Source organism: Hemitrygon akajei, chromosome 7 (genome assembly GCF_048418815.1).
Source record: "Hemitrygon akajei chromosome 7, sHemAka1.3, whole genome shotgun sequence".
NCBI lineage: Eukaryota > Metazoa > Chordata > Chondrichthyes > Myliobatiformes > Dasyatidae > Hemitrygon > Hemitrygon akajei.
This window is the reverse complement of record NC_133130.1, coordinates 29,165,182-29,188,077: the sequence shown is the minus strand read 5'-3', so window position 1 is coordinate 29,188,077 and position 22,896 is coordinate 29,165,182. Positions and strand designations below refer to the sequence as shown.

At 42.1% G+C, this 22,896-nt stretch overlaps 1 protein-coding gene across 2 annotated transcripts in view; it reads right to left on the bottom strand.

Moving 5' to 3' along the window:
* The window catches only part of ryr2a (ryanodine receptor 2a (cardiac)), a 727,422-nt gene that overhangs the window by 115,776 nt on the left and 588,750 nt on the right, over positions 1–22,896 (bottom strand). For both annotated transcript variants that reach the window (XM_073050574.1, XM_073050575.1), the window contains exons 71-76: positions 21,900–21,959; positions 19,714–19,848; positions 16,800–16,912; positions 15,103–15,199; positions 13,285–13,391; positions 179–230 (exon numbers count right to left, since the gene is read on the bottom strand). In XM_073050574.1, the coding sequence (XP_072906675.1) occupies positions 179–230; positions 13,285–13,391; positions 15,103–15,199; positions 16,800–16,912; positions 19,714–19,848; positions 21,900–21,959 (564 nt within the window). The remainder of the gene's footprint in view (positions 1–178; positions 231–13,284; positions 13,392–15,102; positions 15,200–16,799; positions 16,913–19,713; positions 19,849–21,899; positions 21,960–22,896) is intronic.

Below are 22,896 nucleotides of genomic sequence, written 5' to 3'. Positions count from 1 at the left end.
AACCACATGATAGTGATAACTAAAATTCTTAACCCAAATTTTTTGACCTCCCTTATTTCAAACTACTTTGCTCATCTGACTAAATCACTTCCAAAAGAAAACATTTTTCTACCTCAGGATTGAATAAATGTATCACAGAAATGTAACAAAATGCAATGTTGAATATTTATTCAAATACCTTTGCCATAATGTCAGCATAAGCCATGTAGAGAAAATCTTCTTCAAGGTTGCTAAAAATTAAAATAAGATTATATTTGAGTATATCACTTGTCAGTAAATTCATTTCGTGTTTACAGTTGCTGCTTTTAAGAACATGAGGAATATTCAACCTCACTTGTCCCATCATTGAGATTTTAACACAACCTATGGGCCCATTTTCAGAGACTCTTTATCTTGTTCCTGATATTTATTCCTTAATTATTTCTTATTACTATTTCTTTCTTTTTGTATTTGCACAGCTTGTAGTCTTGACCGCCCAAGTTGGTTCAGTATGGTTATTATTCTATTATACATTTACTGAGTATGCCTGCAAGTGAATGAATCATAGTGTTATATATGGTGACATATATGTACTTTGATAATAAATTTACTTTAAACTTCGATTTACAATAAAGTTATCTGACAAAAAGTAACATAAAGAGAACTTGTACACTTCAAAGCAACAAAAACATGTCAAGACAAACCTTATTATTTTTACGCTAGTTGTCACAACAGCTACCAAGAGGTGTACATTGTATGCAACATAAACAGCAAACTGAGAATTGCAAAATAAAGCACATATTCATAAATAGTGAGGTTGATTTGTTATTTGCAAGGGATTATTAAAAAAAAGTTTAGAAAATTGGTATCACTCACATGTGCTTGAAAATACCCCTTTTCTGGGTATCAACATTGCCAGAAGGGACATGGGAAGCCCATTTAAATGTAAATTTACAATTATTGTGTGGAAGCAAGCCTGAGGAAGTTCCATTACACTGTAACTGAAAAGTTAGTGACCTGGATTTACTGAGCAAAGGTAGGGCTCTGGCCCAGCTTTGGGTGCAAATGAATCATAACATTTGACAGCTTTCATTAAAGAGGTCCACATTGTTGAAACCTGGCAACCAATGCACAGTGATCACTTTGTATCTGCCTTTGACATGTCTTTTTCCGGTTTATACCTGTGTTCCTTGGTTACTTTTAATATACATAATTCAATGCAGTCTCATATATTTTCTGGCTATTTAGTACTGCATATACTTCCATTAAGTCTACCCAGCACTTACCTTGTTGTGAGACTGTAGAGCTCAAGTTATTCTAACATATTCTCATCACTCTACACTGTCCCACTCTAGGTGTCCTAGTCTCAGCTACAACTCTCTGGCCTGGTCACAAAACAGGAGGATGAAGTCACAGAAGCCATTTAGTCCACCTTCTGGTTTAAGCTGGCGCTAGTGAGACACAGTGACGCTTTACTGGCAGCAAACAAATCTACTAACTAATCTATCAGTTACACTTCCTCTGGACGATGGTCACTGCAGTCAATAGCCTATAACTTCCCTTTTGGAGCAGTGCTTTTGAACCACCTGTACGACCTGGCATTTTCTGCAGTGTTCTGGGGGATTTGGTGAATTAGAATTTCAAAAGTACATGCCAAATCGAGGTGGCAGGGCCCGGGCCCAAGAGCGAGAAATGACCCAATGCTTGGCCACAGCTGGAGTAGACTTGTGGCCAAATTGAAGCAGCAGGGCCTGGGCCCCATCAGTGGGGAACAAGCTGATGCCTGGTTGATTGAAGCGCCAGGCCAGAGTGAAAAGGTCAGGGTGTCAGGGCTGGAGGCTGGTATTTAGATTGCTGCTCCATGAGGTTTACTCACTTCTGTGCTGAACTGAGGGTGTGGCCTGCAACTGCTGGGCTGTAGGCGGGCTGCAGTGATGAACTGGCTTCGGGGCTGTGGACTCACTTTCGTGAACTTTTGTTCTGAGTGCTATTTAATTTTTTGCGCAATGTATTCTTTGTTTGCACGTTAGATGTTTGATGGTCTTTTTCAACAGGTTCTATTGGGTTTCTTTGTATTTGTGGCTGCCTGCAAGATGATTTTCAAGCATGTACATAATACGCATACTTATAATTTTGAAATCCACTCAGTCCGACTCCCTGGCTCAATCCCTACAGCCCTGCAAACACCTTCTAAAAGTGTTTCTGAAATTCTGTGTTGAAGTCAGTGATTGTCTCCTTTTGAACCACCCTCACTGACAGTGAGCTCAAGGTCTTTACTATTCTTTACATATTCTTTCTCAGTCCTCATCTGCATCTCATCTCCAAAAACTCAGAATTCTACACCATCATCTGTGTGCCTCCACTTAATGGGGGCAATTTTTCTTTGTTTACCTTAACTCAACTCTCTGTAACGTTAGGCACTTCTGCCGATCTCCTCAGCTCTGAAGAGAACAGACCTTGCTAATCCAACATAACCTTCTAGCCGAACTTTCTCATCCTGAAACCACTCTGATATACTTCAGCCGCTCGGGGACTTCCACATCCCTCACAACGTGCGGTCACCGCAAACCACAATAAGACACACTATAGGAGTTGTGGCCTGACCAGAGCTTTATTAAGTTTCAATATAACTTTGTACCATATGAAGCCAAGATCTTACTCTCTCAACATGTTCTGATATTTTCATACATCTATGCACCTCGGTCTCTCTCTTCCTGCAGACAATTTAGAACGGTGCCATCAATTCCGGGTCAACACCCTATTTCTCACTGCTGCAATGGCACTAGCTCACATTTCTCTGAGTTAAATTTCATCTTCCAGTTTTCAACCTATTCTGCAAGCATATCTGTGCCCTACTTCAGTCAGTTGAGACTGAAGAGTGTCAGCCGACTGTAATCTGGAGCAAAACAAAACAAAGTGCGAGAGGAACTCAGAGAAACGTGACCGGTGATCTAGAGCTATACTGTATAAGAAATCCAGTTACAACACATAGAAGGCTATTTTAAGATTGATACTTTATTGACCCCAAAAGAAATCACAGTGTCACAGTAGTGTGAAGGTGTTACTGCTAATGCTCTAAGTTATTTCATGTACTGGTTTTTCTGTAGAAGCATTGTTTGGGTTGCTGTGGGAGATAAGGAATGCTTAGGAATGTGGGTCATCCTACATCAGGAAGGTTCTGGAGAAGGCCAAGGGAGCAATTTTGTGACTGACACCGCTGGTGGGTCTTTGTCTTGTTGGGTGGTAGATGAAGAGAGAAGATACTAGAGAGAACTGGTTGTATGATTTGACCCAGTGGGGAAATGCGATTCGATGGAGCCCAGGCGCGGAAGCCTGCCAAGGATCGGTGAATATGGCTTTTGGAATATTTGAACTCCAACCTGTGCACGTTTGACTGTTTAATTATAATGGGCCCTTTGTTTTCTTTCTTTTCTTTACTACCTCTTTGGCTAAGTTACCATTCACAAATATACTTTTTTATAATTGTATGCAGTGTGTGATCTGTTATTTTGTGCTGACTGGCTTTTGCAGGACAGTATATCACACAGCATTCACACGCACCGGGGTTTGGGTGGGCGAGACATCCCAATCTCACAAATCTGGCAGGACCAAAGTCACACACACCTTAGACACACAAAACCGGAGAAAGGTGGGTTTATCAACATGGAATCCAGCGGCTGTTAGCGAGTGGCTAACCAGCTGCATTTCCAGAGACACCCAGGAAAGGGGGGTTTCGGTAGCATTACAAGTGCACAGATATAACTATTAGAAGAGAAGTAGAAAGAATAAAAATAAGGTACCACAAACAGTCTAACAGGAGGAGGTCATCCTTCCCCGGCTATAGGTTGACTCATTATAGAGCCAAATGCCAAGGGTAAGAATGCCCTCATATAGTGCTCTTTGGAGCAGTACAGTTGTCTCAGTCTATTTCCTATATAAGTGCTCCTCTGTTCAGAATTGCCAGGATTTTCCGTAGGGTCCTTTATTCTAGCACAGCTTCTGATGTGTCCCGTGTGACTCCTATAACAGAGCCAGTCTTTCTAGTTTATTGAGCCTGCTGGCATCACCCATGTTGATGCCATTGCCCCAGCACACCAACTCATAGAGCAAATAACAAAACAATTCCGTTTGAGGTTAGAGATGGAATCGGATGTACATCTGCTCTGGGAGGGTTTGCAGGCCATTAATTCCTACAAAGCAAAGCATGACATCATAAGTGGCTGTGATACTTCACTCCCAGACGAGCTCAATGCCTTTTATGCACACTCTGAAAGGGAGAATAAAACTACACCTGTGAAAATCCCTGCAGCAACTGGTGATCCTGTAATCTCTATCTCAGAGGCCAATATCAGAACATCTTTCTAGAGGGTGAGTCCTCGCAAGGCATCAGGGTCTGATGCTATAGGACATTGACAACCTGTGCTAATGTGTGTTCAAGGATACCTGCAATCTCTCACTGCTGCAGTCAGAGGTTCATGCCTACTTCAAAAGGGGGACAATCATACCAGTGCCAAGAAGAGCAGGGTGGTATTCACATCTACTGTGGTGAAATGCTTTGGTCATAGCTAGAATCAACTCCTGCATAGGAAGGGTCTGGACCACTACAATTTGCCCATCGCCCTAATTGGTCCACAGCAGATGCAATCTCACTGGCCCTCCACTCAGCCTTGGATCACCTGTACAATAACCATACCCACATCAGGCTACAGCTCAGCATTATGCAGAGTCATACACTCATTTCTAATCAACAAGTTCCAAAACCTGGGCCTCTGTACCTCCCTCGCTAAATGGATCCTTGACTTCCTTACTGGGAGACTGTAGTCTGTCCAGATCGGTAAAAACATTTCCTCCTCCCTGACAATCAACACTTGCACACCTTAAGGGTGCATGCTTAGCCCACTGCTCCACTCTCTCTGCATTCTCTCTGACTGTGTGGCTAGGCACAGCTCATATGCCATTTATAAATTTGCTGCCGACGCAATTAATGTTGGCAGAATTTCAGCTGTGACGAGAGGGTGTACAGGAGCGAGGTAGGTCACCTGGTTGAGTGGTGTTGCAAAAACAATCTTCACTGAATGTCAGGAAGAACAAGGAACTGATTATGGTCATCAGGAAAAGGATGTCAAGAAAACACACATCAGTCCTCATAGAGGGATTAGCAGTGGAAAGCGTCAGAAGTTTCAAGTTCTTAGTTGTCAACATCTCTGAAGATTTATCCTGGGCACAATATATTGAGGCAATTATAAAGAAAGCAGGGCAGTGGCTATATTTCATTAGGAGCCTGTGGAGGATTGATATGTCACCAAAGACACTCAGGTGAACCATGGAGAGCGTTCCAACTGGTTGCATCACTGTCTGGTGTGGAAGTTGCCACTGTGCAGGATCAGCGAAAGCAGTAAAGTCAGCCAGCTCCAAAACAGGCACAAGCCTCCCAATGCTGTGCCGGTCGAGACTAGCATCAGGACTCAAGCAGTTTGTCCAACAGCTTGTTCTTTGTAATCAATTGGTATCACACTCCAGGTCTGCTTTCAATACCAATATTTTAAATTTTACTGTTTTTCCAATACCTATAAAAACAATGCTCCTTGGACAACACTCCAGTCTATCATACTTCAGTGTGAAATGAATAGTTCATTGCAATGACTCACTTTTCTGTCCTTCAACTGGCTTTTTAAAATTTGATTCACTTAATCCATCACCTTCAGTTTTGCTAACAAGATCTACATGTGGTACTTAGTCAAATGTCTAGAACGTTCCTTTCATTAGCCTTCTCTGTGACTTGAGTAACAAGTTCAAATATGTCTTCAAACATCATATGCATTTTCATAAGCCAAGCTGGCTGAAGCTCTCTTAGTCAGTCCCTCATGTCCTATGCAATCAGTGACTGCTCCTCCACACCACTGGGAGATGGGGCTTTGAGTGCTGAGCAGGCATATCCCCAAGGAGTCTTCCTTTCCCTCTGCACTAACTGGTCCTTAGGACTCCCAGACTACAAAGCGCTCAAAATTCGGGTCTCCTTTGTTTTCTTCTTCCATCAGCAGACATCGTCTTCGATCTCCATGCAGTAGATGATAATGCTGTCTGCTGTGTACTGCAGTGTACCCTCAAACTGAGGCAGCAGCAGAATTCTAACTTGAGCTGACCAGTGGCATTTTTCAGCACAACCCTGATACCCATGGCTGTGTGGCCAGAATTTGCTCGAACTCCATCTGCAAGTTTGCAGATGATACTGCTACAGTGGGATGCATCTCAAAAAGCAAGGAGTTGGAGTACAGGAAGGAGGTAGAGAGAAGAAGAAGATAAATAGAGTACAGGAGAGAGATAGTAACATGGTGTCATGGTAACAACTTTCCCCTCAATGCCGGTACAGTTGCCATTGACTACAGGAAAGTTGGGGAGTGTGGGGAGTGTGCAGACTCCTGTCTACATCATTGTTGTTGAGAATGAGAGGGATGCAAGCTTCAAGTTCCTAGGAATGAACATCACCAATAGCCTGTTCTGGTCCAACTACATAGACACCAGAACCAAGAAAGATCACCAAGCCTCTATTTCTTCAGGAGCCTAAAGAAATATGGCATGTCCCCATCAACCCTTACCAATTTGTATCGATGCACTGTAGGAAGCATCCTGTCTGGATGGTGTTATGCCTGTGCCCCCTCCTTTTTGAGAATCGTAAGATTGCTATTAATTCAGGTCAGGAGACCCAGGAAATGAGAGAGAGACGTTTGGAATGTCCTGGCCCTCAGCGATACAAAGCAACGGGAAGCAGTCATTGTCTCTTGGAGACGGAATTGTGTATTGAGTACTGTGCTTCGTGGAAGCCCTCAGGCAACGTGGGCTGGTTGGGGGATGGCATCATTCCACCCTGATTGACATCTGAGACCCCGTGAGTGGGGATAAAAGAGGGTCTGGGGAACGGCCCCTTCAGACACACCAGAAGAAACACTAGAAATCCTGTAACAGCGTAATAGCAAAAGCCGGTGGAAAGCCCACGTGCGTCCTTTTCCATTTGCCTCGGAATTGGTGGGCCTTACCACGGAAGAATGGCTTTAGCTAACACAAAGGAGAAATCAGCCCCAACGACTCTCGAAGGATTGACATCATAAAAGGAATGGGCAAGTTTTAAACTCTCTCTCTTGACTCCAATCAAAGGCTGCAGCCTGCAGCTTGAATGAACTTGAGTGACTTTTATATTTCCATCGGATAATACATTATCCCCTAGACAACGATAGAGCTATTTCTTATTGATTATTAATATACCCGCACTTTTAGATTTAGTATTGACGACGTATATTATCTGTATGTTTGCATTGATATTATTTTTGTGTATTTTTATCAATAAATACTGTTAAAAATAGTACCATCAGACTTCAACGGACCTCTCTATCTTTGCTGGTAAGTGACCCAGTTATGGGTTACGTAACAATTGGGGTTCTCGTCTCGGGATGTGACACGAAATTGGGAGGCCAGTGAATCGGGCTTGTAAGTCCAAACTTGGATCTGGTTACGCGGTTAGCCAGACGGGAAACCAGCAAAGATGGACGTGGGTGAATTTATAGAAAACCCGACTCTGGAGGCGCTAGAGGCAGCCACCAAATCAGACTTGATAAATATGGCGAAGGGGCTAAACCTCGCAGAGGTGAGGTTGTCAATGAAAAAGCGGGAGGTGTGAAGGGCCATAACTCAGTATTATATTGAGAAGAATGTGTTTGCAGCGGAGGTATTGGAAAATATCCCTGAAAAGGAACCAGCTAGTGGGACGGCTCAGTTAGAGTTGGAGAAATTAAGGTTGGAACATACAATTAAGTTAAAGCAGCTGGAAGCAGCTGAGAAGGAGAAAGAAAGGGCCGAGAAAGACAAAGAGAAAGAAAGGGCCGAGAGACAAAGGGAGCATGAACTCCAGCTAAAGGAGTTGGAGGTGAAAAGGGAGCAGGACAGGGCTGAGAAACAAAGGGAGCATGAAATTCAGTTAAAACAGCTGGAAGCAGCTGAAAAGGAGAGAGAGAGAGCTGAGAAAGAAAAGGAAAGAGCCAAGAAGTAGAGGGAGGGAGAGAAACAGAGGAAACATGACTTGGAGATGGTGGAGTTAAGGCAAGAGCGAAGAGATCAAGGGTCAGACCGAGAGGAGCGGTTTAACGTTAGTCAGGAGTTGAGGTTAGTACCTCCGTTCGAGGAGACGCATGTTGATAGTTATTTCTTGCTTTTTGAGAAGGTGGCAGTGAATCAGAAGTGGCCCAAAGAGCAGTGGGTGGCGTTGTTGCAAAGTGTGTTAAAAGGGAAGGCACAACGAGCATATATGGCGTTGTCCATGGAGGAGGAAGAGGTGGAGAGTTATGACAAAGTAAAAGCGGCCATTCTCCGGACTTATGAATTGGTACCTGAAGCGTATAGACAAAAGTTCAGAAATTTAAAGAAAGGGTGGAATCAGACGTATACCGAGTTTGCCTATGAGAAGGGTGTGCTCTTGGACCGTTGGTGTACAGCAGAAATAGTGGAAGAGGATTTTTGGCGTCTCAGGGAGTTAATTCTGATTGAGGAATTTAAAGGTTGTGTTTCGGAGGATATCCGGATGTATTTGAATGAGAAGCCAAATAAGTCCATCTCCGAATTTGCTAGGTTCGCAGATGAATATGCCCCAACCCACAAGACAAAGTTTTCCTCGAATAAAAGTTCCCAGAGAGACCGTGGGAGCGATAGAGAAAGCCCGCCGGCTGAGACAGAGGTCCCGCCGGGAGCTAGTGGTAAGGTTGGGGAGGAGAGGCAAGACGGCCAGAGATTTCCCGGCTTGACCTATTTTAATTGTGGAAAGGGGGGACATATTGCATCTAGGTGCTTTGCTCCGAGGAAGGAGACAGGAAAAGGGAAAGCAGCAGTCCCTATTGGATGTGCCGTGGTAATCAGTAAATTGACAAGAGAGTCCCGGGTAGACAGGGTACAAGAAGGGTCTGAGACTTGTATGTCAAACGGAACCGTGTCTGTGAGAGAGGGAGACCCCCCAGTTCCCGTGCGAATCTGGAGAGACACGGGGGCTGAACTGTCATTGATTAGCAGTAAGGTACTGGATTTTGGTCGCAAGATGGGAATGGTAGCTGTGAAAGGAATAGGAAAAGGGTCGGAAATGGTGCCCTTGCATAGGATCATTATGAATTGTGAGCTAGTCTCTGGACCAGTTGAAATGGGGGTGCGATCAGAATTCCCGAGAACTGACGCGGACGTCCTTCTGGGTAATGATTTAGCCGGTGGTAAGGTTTGGTCAGCAATGAAGCTGACGAGACAGCCTGTGGAGGCCCCGCCCCTAGATTCCAAGATCTATCCTGCATGCACGATCACTCGCAGCATGTCGAGAAAGGCAGCTGAGAATGAGAGCAGTTTAAATCCGGCCAGTATCGATTTGGCCGAGACGTTTTTACCGACCCTGTCCCACGAGGGTTTAGAGGATGGTAAAACTAAGAGTAGTAAAGTGAAAGAGAGTAAGGGAGAGGAGGTAGACCTGCCCTTAGCGAGGAGAAAAGTTCTAGAGGCACGAAATAAAGATGAGAAACAGATAAAGTTGTTAAAAGGTCCAGGGTTGGACATGGATGATCTGTCTGGTTTGGCAGAACTGTTTGAAGAAGTGGAAAATTCTAAAGGTGTTCCCGATAATGAAATGAGGGCAGTCCTAGATGAAAAGGGTGCCCTTACCTTGAAGAAGTCTGCTGGGTTGGCAGATGAGGTTGTTTCAGCCCGCAGGGTTGAGTTTACTCCGGAAGGGAGTTGCCCAGAGAGTAGCTGGGAGGATCAGGGGAACTTAGAATTTGGACCGGGTACGGGTATTGAAATCCTGGAAGAGGCAAATGTCCAGTTTGAGTGTGTCCAAGATGTGGATGCACGTGGTACTGAACCTAGTAATGGAGCTCAGAAAAAGTCTGAGGTATTTGATTCAGTTGAAAAGAAATGCAATCCTTGTGGGTCAGATGGACTTGGTTCAGTGAAAAAAGGGTTAACCTTGGTAATAGTGGGAAGTGAGAGTTCCCAGGTGTTTGTGCTCGAAGGTGTGGTAAAAGTCAGTGAGGAGATCAAAGGTGGTGGGGTGAATATTATTATTGAAGGAAAAGGAAAATGTGTAGTTCCCAAATTGAATGAAGAAAATTTAAAGGCTGGACTGATATCAAAAGCAGCAACCAGGCTACAGAGACAACGGCGTGGTACCACAAAGCCTGTGAATCAATTACAGGTTGAGTTGGAAGGTAAAGGGGCCCCACATGCTATTGTTATTCCAGAGTGTGGTGTAAAAAGGCAGAATTTGAAATGCTGTTTGAACAAAGAGTTTAAACTGAAAACTAATAGCCTCAAGGGTCCTGAAGAGAAAACTAGCAACTTGCGTAAAATTAAAGAATTGGGTGGAAATTCGGGAAATGGTCTAAGTTTGGAACACATTGTTGATAAAATAACTCCTATGAAAGGAGCGGGCGAAAGCCTATTTCGCCAGGGTGCACAAGCTCCCCACGTGGGAATTAACCGGAAAAGAGGCGAGGGTTAATGGGGATGCTATTTTTAAATAGCAGAAGCCGGTTTTACGGGATTTCGACAAAGCATGTGAATAATAAAGACAACCCCCATGGAAGCTTGACTGTTAAGTTTGAAAGTAACATAAAGATTAGTATTTTGCATGAACTTTTGTAGTATACACGTAAGCTAAGATCACAACTCTTTAGTTTTTGTTTGCTGAAGGAAAGAAAAAAAATAGGTGGTTATTAAATTGGAGTCTGATGCTACAAGACTTTAGTAAGGTACAAGATGTTAAGATATTAAAGGAAGTGACAATGTAATCGTTACCTGTTTAGATGCTGAATTGAATGTATAACTGTATTACTCTGTAGTGAAAAAAAAGCTTTTGTATTGTGTTAGATTCTAAAATCCTGTAAGACTCTGTATTACTTCGTTTTTACCGATGGTAAAAATGCGTTGAAGAAAGGGGGTGTTATACCTGTGCCCCCTCCTTTTTGAGAATCGCAAGATTGCTATTAATTCAGGTCAGGAGACCCAGGAAATGAGAGAGAGACGTTTGGAATGTCCTGGCCCTCAGCGTTACAAAGCAACGGGAAGCGGTCATTGTCTCTTGGAGACGGAATTGTGTATTGAGTACTGTGCTTTGTGGAAGCCCTCAGGCAACGTGGGCTGGTTGGGGGATGGCATCATTCCACCCTGATTGACATCTGAGACCCCGTGAGTGGGGATAAAAGAGGGTCTGGGGAACGGCCCCTTCAGACGCACCAGAAGAAACGCTAGAAATCCTGTAACAGCGTAATAGCGAAAGCCAGTGGAAAGCCCACGTGCGTCCTTTTCCATTTGCCTCGGAATTGGTGGGCCTTACCACGGAAGAATGGCTTTAGCTAACACAAAGGAGAAATCAGCCCCAACGACTCTCGAAGGATTGATGTCATAAAAGGAATGGGCAAGTTTTAAACTCTCTCTCTTGACTCCAACCAAAGGCTGCAGCCTGCAGTTTGAATGAACTTGAGTGACTTTTATATTTCCATCGGATAATACATTATCCCCTAGACAACGATAGAGCTATTTCTTATTGATTATTATTATACCCGCGCTTTTAGATTTAGTATTGACGACGTATATTATCTGTATGGTTGCATTGATATTATTTTTGTGTATTTTTATCAATAAATACTGTTAAAAATAGTACCATCAGACTTCAACGGACCTCTCTATCTTTGCTGGTAAGTGACCCAGTTACGGGGTATGTAACAATTGCAATTGGTATGCATGTGTCAAGAAACAAACTGTAGAGAATTGTGGACACAGCTCAGCCCAGCACATAATGGAAACCAGACCACCGCCCCACTGAACAGATTCTGTCTATACTTCTTGCTGCCTCAGTAAAGCAACAAGCATAAGCAAAGACCCCACCCACCCCGGAATTCCCACTTCTGTCAGGAAGAAGATAAAAAAGCCTGAAATCAAGTACCACCAGGCACGAGGACAGCTTCAATCCCCTGTTATAAGACTATTGAATGCTTTCCTGCAATGATAAGTTGGGTTCTTGATCTCACCGTCATCCTTGTTATAACCCTGTATCTGATTGTTACCCTTTTCTCACTGTTATGTTATGGTTTTAATTTACAGTACCTCAGAGCAGAAGTGATCTGTATGAACAGTAGACAAGACAAGCTTATCACTGTGTATTGGGGCATATGCAACAATAATAAAACAATTCCAGCCCAATAGTTATGTGGCTCTTGTGTCTACACTCCACCGCTGTAATTAGGAAAACCTTGGCTTCTGAAGCTGAAGAGTAGCCCTTGTCCCCAAGTTTCATATCGGTTGACAGTGCTGGCTGTTGAAAATGTCTGACAGAGAGAACAAACTTCCTGTTTATAATAGGGTCTGTTTTAGGGGAACTCATATGGTCATGAAATGGCTACCAGCTCTCCTGGGAACCCCATGCTAGTGGCAAATACCAGTACTCAATATGTCACCAAGCCCCACTGCAATCAAAGGAGACATTTCTGAGCAGGAACTTTGAGGGGCTACTCAGAAATACCTCCTTTTCTGAGACAGTCGTCTCAGAAGTGAGAAAACTGGCAGAGATCCATGGCTTACAAAGATCATGTGACCTCAGCAGCATGGCAAAGACCATTCCACACAATGTCAATCACTTTAGTGATGAGAGCTTTGGAAACTCCATGCCTTTGAATTCTTTGTTTATCAGATAGGGTGTAGTATAACAGTCACTGCTGTGAAGGTCCATGCTTCCTGCACCAACACCAATGCCTCCTCATCTCCGCACCTATTTAACTAAGAGTGTTGGGACGCAGACAGATGAGGTAGTGGAAGATTTAACTGGCCATGGTGAAGACCCTACACTGAATACTGAGAGGAGGAGCTGTCAAAAGGTGAGAACACACATTCCCACAGTGTGTAAGCCAAGCATTACACATACCACAGATTCAGATGTTTTGGCACCTTCTACTAGTCATGATTTTGCTGATGTTAGTTTCATTTGGGGGGGGGGTCAGTTTTTAAAAAAAATTCTTTATCAATCTACAATAATTTATTTTTGCTTTGCCCCATCCTGTCATTTAATCTCTTCCCTCTTCCATTCTATCACAGACCTTCCCCTTTGTTCTCCCTTCCCTCCCCTTCAATTTTGACTAAAACTAATTACATCTCTGATTAATTTTTTCCTTCTGTTTATAGGTAATTGACCTGAATGAATTATCCTCCTCTCTCCGCACCTGCTACATGATCACTTGTATATTTCTAGCAGTTTTGGTTTCAATGCTAATTGAGGAACTTTCTTAAACTTACCATTTTTCTGTCAAAGCCGTTCGACTAAACAACAGAATGAGTTGGTGAAGAGGGTCAAGTTGTTTGGTCCCCTCCTCTTCCTCCACTGGCTTCTCTCCCCCTGGTTTCTAAGGAAAGAAACAGATAAGCTTCTAAGAAAACTGGAATTCAATGAATGCATTGTTATTCCAGCACAGTACTAAAAATACATTTAGATTCTATCTAGAACATTAAAGTGTGTATTTCACTATACAAAAGTTAAATATTCTGAAAGCAGTTCTCCGTTCACCAGAAATGTATAGTTTATCTCTGGTAGAACAAACCACTTTGATCTTTGATGTATGCACGACTTTCCAAACAAAGCTGGGAGCAAACAACAGCTCACCCAGCATCTATGAAGAAAGAGCAGAGAAGAGGGGAGTCATTCTTTCCACTTCCACAGAGAGTTCTGAATCTTAGCCCTGTCTCTCATGTCCTTGCTCTCTGATTAGGATGTGTTTAACTCCTATCTATCTTTGATTCATGCTAATTTGTTCTTTATTAGCTTTACACATCACTTGAAATTAATATCTGCACCACAACCCATTACAGCTTCTTCCTCTAAAAGGTCCAATGTTTTATACTTTTAGTTCCTTCGGATGTGAACATTGTGAGCAAGGCTTACACCTATTGACTTCCTCAGATGCACTCGAAAAGTTGTTGAGTTGTTTTCTTGCTTCTTCTAAGTAATTGTCATTGGAACAGAACAGCACGCAACCATTAGCCCAGCTATGAGGCCCTCCACTGGTCGGGTTCAACTGTGGATATGGCATCTTAGCCCTCTGTGTGATATGCAAGCCAGTATGACATGGATAGCAAGCTGTTGCCCGTCTAGCAGGCTCCACCTCTCCACGCAGCCGATGAATCCAAGGGAACAGCAGAGACTGCTACGGTTTGGCACCTGTGGCATCGCGGGAGTTACCAGTCAGCGTTGAACTCAATGTAGGACTGCCTTCGGGACTCCAGATCCAGATTGTCCCCTTGGGGTTTACTCCCCATGAGTGGTTATAGCCATGAGGCAGCAGAGATTGAGATCAGAGTTTTCCTTCTCCTAGATGAGCTGCCAACGATGACTGACGAGCCATATCAGCTGGAATCGATTGGTGTTAAGGTGCCAGTAACCCACCTTTGCCCTTTCTCCTGATGAATCCAGAGGAACAGCAGAGACTGATACAATTTGGCATCTGTGGTATCGCAGGAGTTGCCAGTCAGCATTGAACTCAATGTAGGACTGTAGAATTCCAGTGGGCTTTGCGGCTAAGCCACATGTGAAGGTCAGGAGCTGGACTTGGTTGTCAGGGGCTTGTTGAGATGCATGCCATTGGGAGCATTTAATAGGTACCCTCATTACCAACCCTGGCTATAACAACCTTAAGGAACCACAGCTCACCCATAAGCTTATGATAAAGTGAAAATCATGGATGAAAAAGCTGAAGTGGTTTGAGCATGCTATGTTTCCCCAAGGAATTCCTGTGGCTCATATCCTCACGATGAGACTGTTACCCTCCAACAGCCATAACTGTTTTTCTTTATCATTTCTTTACCTAACAGATTTTATGTCCTATATCTTACACAATAATGCCATAGATAGCCTTTTTTTTAACGTCAACCTACTTACTGAAATCCAGGCTCAAAATGGTGGATGCGCATATCAAGCAGTAATCTCTGTGGGAAGTGTTTACTGTAGATAAATAAGTGGTGATGGAAAAATAATCACGCTGAGAATAGAATAATCTTTCAGCATGGTTATATTTCGTGCAAATCCAGCTCCACAGGAATCAACCACAAAGTGATACTCACAGCTATATCTTCTATTAGCTTATCTTCAAAATAATGTTCCTCGGTTTCAATCCACGATTTCTCATAGCCTTGGAGGAAGAGATTGACAGCTCGATGCCTGAAGACGAATAATCCAGTGACAGGGTTACTTGCTTTATTTAATGCATCAGATCTGGCTATCATTGCCGCTAACATTAAACTGATTAACAAAACAAAAGTTGTTAGCGAAGGCCCTCTTTGTGACACTTCCCTGTCAGTTAATACCATCTGTTGCAATGAGTCTGGACCATTTCCCAGCTCAAGCGAGATTTTTTTTATCTGCTTCAATCAGATTAGGGTCATTTTTAATAATAGAGAAAAATGCGTATACCAACATAAATCTCACATCTAAGTTTAGGTTTGCAAATGTATTTTTGTAATTACACAGCATTTACATTTGTTCTTTTAAAATATATTCTAAGCTATATTGACTGTTCTGTTGTATATTTTACTGTACATACTGTTTATTACACAGTACTATAATTAGCACATTCAGATGGAGACGTAACGTAAAGTTTTTACCCCTCATGTACGAGAAGGGTGTAAGAAATAAAGTCGATTCAATAAGTAAAACATGAAACATGCTTGTGCAAGAAAACTTGGCCATGGATACTTGACATCAACAGCATGGAGTTTGAGGAGATTTGTTTTGTCACTTGAAAATCTCAAAAACTTCTGCAGAACATTCTGACTGGCTCCATCACTGTCTGATATGGGGGTGGGGGGGGGGGGGGAGCACAGAGGGAGAAGAGGGCTCCTGCACAGAATCATAGCAGGCTGCAAACAATTGTAAAATTAGTCAGCTCATCATGGGTACTAAGCTCCGTAGTATCCAAGACATCTTCAAGGAGCAGTGCCTCAGAAAAGCAGCTTCAATCATCAAGGCACCCACCCACCTAGGACATGCCCTCACCTTCTTGTTACCATCAGGAAGGAGGTACAGAAGCCTGAAGACAAATACTCAGTGATTCAGGAACAGCTTCTTCCCCGATTTCTAAATGGACATTGAGCCGATGAACACTACCTCACTACTTTTTTTAAAGTTCTGTTTTTAGTACTACTTATCTTAATGTAACAATTTAATTCATATATGAGGGGTGACTGATAAGTTTGTGGCCTAAGGTAGAAGGAGTCAATTTTAGAAAACTTAGGACATTTATTTTTCAACATGGTCCCCTCTTACATTTAAACCCGATTCTCATTCTGAATTCATAGTCTCCAACCTCATTTATAAATCCCCCCAAGGTCTTGGCCAACCAATGTATTGCCAGCTTCATGAACCCACATCCACGATTCTTCCTAATGAGACTCCTGCAACAGTTTTGTATAGATTCCTCGTCTCTCTCTTTAATGGCTGGATCTTCAATCATTCTCAATTCCTGGAACACTGCATAGCTACCTTTGACTCATAACTTCTTCTGTGACTCCAGAAGTCTTTTTAAAACCCATTTCATCACTAATCCTGCTGACTTTTCTATATTTAATTTCTGTGTGTGAAGTGCTCGAAATTTAGTCAGCTAAATTTGGGCAGGTCAAATAAAAATTGTACTCTTTTGCTACTTGAAGCATGTACTATCTATTTATAATGTTGTGAGTTGTTCCTGGTGCTGCAGAGGAAATGCCAAGATTCAACACCAGTTCTCTTATTGGGGTCAAGAGGGAAATCAATCAGTTCCTACCGAGGTAAGTTATAAAGCGGTGCCATCCTGAAGCAGGCCACTACTGCCCGTTTACGTTGCTTGGACAACAGCTTGTGCCAGACAGCTTTTTTAGATCTCTGTGGGTGCTCAACCTGGAGGATTAAGTACAAAGACAAAAGTCAATCTTAATGCCACAACCGTGTGACTAACTTTGAATGGAATGATAATCAGTTGGCTTAAACTCCTGAACTGGTCCTCGTTGTTCCTGCTGGAATGTGAGTTTGTCTATTAAGCGACTTATGTATGACAGCTTTGAGCCCAACCACAGATGGAAGCATTCTGTGCAACATTGGTTTACATTGCATCTTACCTGCTGGTACAGAAATCCTTCAGTTGTTTTAGTAAAAGCAATATTCACCCATTTCAAACAACATTTTAAAATGGGCTCATAAATATAAAACAGACTTTAACATGTAGACTTTACACACCTTAGAATTTTGAGTCAAATTTGATAAATAATGTTACAGAAGTAAATAAAGTGGAAAAATGCTTAAAATTTTTTTAATGAAAATGCCATAAACCAAGTCATGGAAATAACACAAGGCATTCAGCTTTTGAAGTAGTCTACAGGTAATTTTTGAATTGTTGTTTAAACATACTGATTTCATGTAGTAATGAATACTAATGTTCCCCATCCAGTCTGCCCTTCTCTGACTTTACATTCTGACACACCTTGTCATTATTGGGAATGATAAATTTAAATCAGGAATAAATCTGAAATATGCTGGAGATACCCATCAGGTCAAGTAGCATCTACAGAGAGAGAAACAGCTACCTTATCAGTCTGTATGATTGTTCTTCAGTACTGGGAAATGTCTTAATTTATGGACAAATGAAGGAGGCTTGAAGAGAATGGAAGGGAGGAGGAAGACCAGTAGAAATTGAATGGCACATATTGTGGTGCAGACAACTAAAATGATTAAAAACCTTCCTTTTTGGACTGAAGTCAGGAAATATCCTCCCGATAGGAGGGCTGCATGTGCGATAGTTAGCCACAGTAGGGCAGAGTTTGGGATTGGATGATTGAGATGGGCTGAGATGCCTTTGTCATTTGTTCACAATCCAATATTTTCCACTGTGTACATATTTTCAGAAAATACATTTGATGTAGATAATGGAATTGGGAGTGGTAATGATATGATCATGCTAAAAAACCTCATAGTGCTTCATACTCCTAATTTCCTCCCCTACAATCACCATTCTCCCATCCCTATTGCCATTTCCAAACACTGTTGGACATACAAAACCAAGGTCTCTGTCAAAGAAAAGTATGTCATTAGGGGTTTACGTTGAAATTTTATACATCAATAGCCAACTCAAATCGAATACAATACAATGATTAGTCTGATCAATAGTTTGCAAATTGTTTAATCATTTGTTGTAGGCATGAAGATTAAAAAACACTCTAGTTGCCTAATGGTTTTCCCAACTATTACAAACAAAAAACAAACTTCAAGAAAATACAAACTTCAAGGTACATTTGTGAAAACAAAAGGCATGTGTCAATGTTGCAGGTCAAGAATCTGCATAGAATTGGTGGGTGGGTGAGGGGTGAGAGGGAGAGGAGAGGAGAGGAGAAAAAGAAAGATTTAAAAGTGTGGGGGGAATAGGACAGAAGCCGGTGGGTGATCGGTGGAACCAGATGGGGGAGTGAGGAGTGCCACAAAATATGTGTGTGTGTGTGTGTGTGTGTGGGGGGGGGGTGGAAGGAGTGAGGGGGAAAGGGAGGGGGGGAAGAGAGAGAGAGAGGGGAGAGAGAGAGGGTAGAGAGAGAGAGAGAGGGAGGAGAGGGGAGAGAGGGGGGAGGGGGGGAGAGAGAGAGAGAGGGAGAGAGAGAGAGAGAGAGAGAGAGAGAGAGAGAGAGAGAGAGAGAGAGAGAGAGAGAGAGAGAGAGAGAGAGAGAGAGAGAGAGAGAGAGAGAGAGAGAGAGAGAGAGAGAGAGAGAGAGAGAGAGAGAGAGAGAGAGAGAGAGAGAGAGAGAGATCCAACACATCATCCTCTAGCAAGATCAAACCACCAGTCACATCTTCCTTCCCCCACTCTTTCTGCAGGGATCAAACACTTATGGATTCCATTGTCCACTCACCTCCACCCACCTAACCCTCCCTATCCTCTAGAACATTCTCCCTTTTTTCCCCCCTCACCACCATCCAGGAACCTAAACAAATCTTCCAGGTGAGGCAGAGACTCACATACACCTCTTCCAACCTGGTGTATCACGTTCAGGGATTGCACTCTGGCCACCTCTACAGTAGTGAAGTCAAATGTAGACTAGACAGAGCGCTTACGTTCTCCAGCAGCACGCCGGTTCAACTACCCCCTCCAATCCCACACCAGTTTGATACCCTCAACCTTCTCCACTGCCACGGTGAGGGTGAATGCAAGTAAGGGGAACACCATCACTTAGGTAGCCTGCAGCCCAATTGAACATTGAATTTTCCAGCTTCGGGTAGCCCTCTGCTCTACCCATAGCCCTTCCATCTCACTCTACTTATCATCTATCAGGTCCTAAGATATGCCCATGGATAGGAAACATTTAGAAGTTACATGAATCCTGTTGCACCCTGTCCCCACACGATTAAAACTGGCCAGCTTTCCTCCTCCCCCTCAGCCGCCAATAAGTCCTGATGCAAGGTCTTGAACCAAAATTCCTTTTGCCCCTGCAGATGTTGGTTGAGCCACTGAGTTCCTCCACCTGTTTTCTTTTTGCTACATATTCCAAAATCGGCAGACTCACGTTTCTTCTTCCCTTCCTACCTACTGTCAGCCGCTCCATATCTACTCCCATGCCTGACACAATCATTAGCAGCTCCCCATATTACTCTTAATATCCTGCACTGAACTAAGCTGCAGAGGATTGCTGTTCATCGTTTACACTAAATACAGAACAGACCTGTTCCAAGTGGAAGACCACGTTGGCAATGTCCAGCACACGCACCACTGTTTTCTCTGGGTCGGAGGTATCTTCATTCCGGTTGGGTAGATCTTTGTAAAGGGCCATCTGCCATCTAATGGCAGGATCTTCCAGCTATGGAAAGGAACGAGTGTCAGTTATCACACATCATCCACGAAGCCCAGTATGTTCCTTTTCCAAAGCTCATACATGACTTTCTTTTAGTATAGAGTATTTCTAAACCATTGAATAAATCTTTCCAGTACTCTTAACTAATCACACAATCTACAGCCATAAAACATAATTACTTCTGAACAACTTAAATTAAAATTGCAGATTAGAAATACAGGATGAATGAAGATCGAGAAAGGGTTTTTTAAACTGTTGTACACATTTACACAATATGAATATTCCAAAGGTATACTTAGGGTCCTGGTAACAGGGGTTTTGAATGGTTTCTGATTGTCAAAACATGGAATGCATTCAGATTTTTCATAACAATATTTCTCTAAGCAATACAATGTAAAATCAAGGCTATTAAATGATAGAAATCTATAAGAAACCACAATATCATTTGTACAAATCAGATGGAAGAGGCAGCCAATACCCATAAATTATTGCAAAGCACACAAGCCCAGAATCCAAAATATTCATGTACACAGAAACACTTGCAGAAAAAAAGATTAAAAAATGGATTACAAAAGAAGTTACAAAGGTTAAAAAATGGTTACAGAATCCGCATTGAGGTTAAGATGTAGTGTTTGGATTAATGGCATGACACTTTAATGTTTTTTACTATTTTGTCCCACTTCAAGTGAGTGATTTTATTGCACTTTGGATATTTCTTGGCACAGGTGTTGCACTGGGTTAATGGCAACTATGTGTGTGTCAGCAATACCTGATGATACCTCCACTGAAATGCTTCTGCCTGTGAGGAATCAATCTTCTGGTTAAGGGAAGGAAACTGGGCGATAAGTGACTTGGAACTTGCATAATAAATAACATCGCTTTTTTTGGTGATTGTCTTTCAAAAGGGTGCTGTAGCTTTAGAGTACATAGCAAAATACAATTTTGGCACCTGTATTTGTTTAATTCGTAAACAGCATATCTAAACTGTAACTGTTACCTGCATGATTGACCTCTATAAGATATACCATTAAAGCAATGGAGACACAAAAATTGAAATAATATATCCGATATAGAGCAAACTCCTGTTATTTTAACCTGTTTTATGGCCTATGTCCTAGAAACTGATTGGTTAACGTCAATTTATAAGCAACGTGATTCCAAAATAAAAAGCCAAGCATATCCTTTGGTTAAGTGAACTTTTTTCTTAATCCAATATTGGGATTTTGTTCTCTGAGAACTGCAATCTAATAATACACAGATAGATAGGAATGTATTTATTCACTTGTATTTGAACTAAATATTTTATCATATTTAAGAATAAATTCTGACAGTATCTGACCAAAACGCAATCCTTTTTATAAAGATACGTGAAAACCTGGTCTATTGCAAAATAAAATTACACAATTGAAAATCAGCACATCACAGAAGATTGGTGCTATCTGTTTTTATTAGTTACTTATGTAGATTATTCAGGTTTTCACATTTATCCCACATATCTACAAACAGTTTCTTGTGCCTAAAATAATCATTTACAGTGGTGGTCCCTTATATTTTCAGGGTTTTATTGGTCTTGCTAGCCAATATCTCAAACCAATTTGACTGGATCTTTGCCTCGTCATGGGTAAGTGGTCAAAGAATGAAGTTTGTTTCAATGTGGGTCGAGGACTTCGAGGATTAATGCTGACTGCAGCAAAACATTTTTACAAGGTCAAGCTCCTTTGAATACATGGTCTAGCTAAGAAATGTGGACTTGAGTCAGTGAGCTTCAAACTGGACTTGAAAGGTTTGTCATGCATCTTTTTCTGAATGATGATTAGCCTCTTCAGCAATTCCATATAATAAAAGAATTGTAACTGAAAGGTAGCATGCAGACATGCTGGGGGGGAAAGAGGCAAACATGTGTGAATTTAACAGATAAAAGATGTAATCACCAGGCACCATGTTCAACGAAGCATGCTTAAGATCCAAGCTCTACACTGCAGAGTAAATCAAAGAGCAGCAGTTTTATAACATGCATTAAAACAGCAATTGGCCAGTAAGTCATGCCAGAAACCTACTTTTCCCTGAAGGTGTAGATTATTGCGGATTATTTCTCTAACTTCATCCTCCGTGTCTTTCTGTTTCAAGAACGAAAAGTCATTAAATTTTAACAAACTACCTTCCACAGATCTACAAAGTCATGCATTTCTCCTTACTTGATCAATAAAACAGTTGCAGCATAATTGGGAGAACAATTAATGATCTTACTTTTTTCAAATACTTGTATACGATGTTTCACATCTTTGAGAATTTTAGAGATGCGTTCAGCCAATAAAAGTCCAGCTGTCAAAATGATAGTCTCTCTCAAGTATTGAAAGAACAAGAATATGTCTAATATTATTTTTCATTTCACACAAAGGGTTATTATTGAGCTATACCCATTATTTATATATATCAGCCATATATGAGATATACCACCTACTTGAGTGGTGTCACAGCAACAACCTTGCACTCAATACCAGTAAGATCAAAGAAATGATTGTGGACTTCAGAAAGGGAAGGGAACACAGACCAGTTGTCATAGAGGGATCAGAAATGGAGAGAGAGCAATTTCAAGTTCCTGGGTGTCAATATCTCTGAGAACCTAACCTGGACCTAACATATCGATGCAGCTATAAAGAAGGCAAGACAGCAGCTATATTTCATTAGGAGTTTGAGGAAATTTGGTATGTCATCAAAAACACTCACAAATTACTACAGATGTATCAAGGAGAGAATTCTGACTGGCTGCATCACTGTCTGGTTGTGGAAGGTGGGGTGGTAGTGGTGGGGTGGGGGGGTGCTACTGCACAGGTTTTAAGTAAGCTGCAGAGAGTTGTAAAATTAGCTAGCTGCATCGTGGGTGCTAGCCTTCATAGTATCCAGGTCATCTTCAATGAGTGGTGCCTCAGAAAGGTGGTGTCCATCATTAAGGACCTCCACCACCCAAGACATGCATTCTTCTCATTGCTACCATCAGGAAGGAAGTACAGAAGCATGAAGGCACTCACTCAACGATTCAGGAACAGCTTCTTT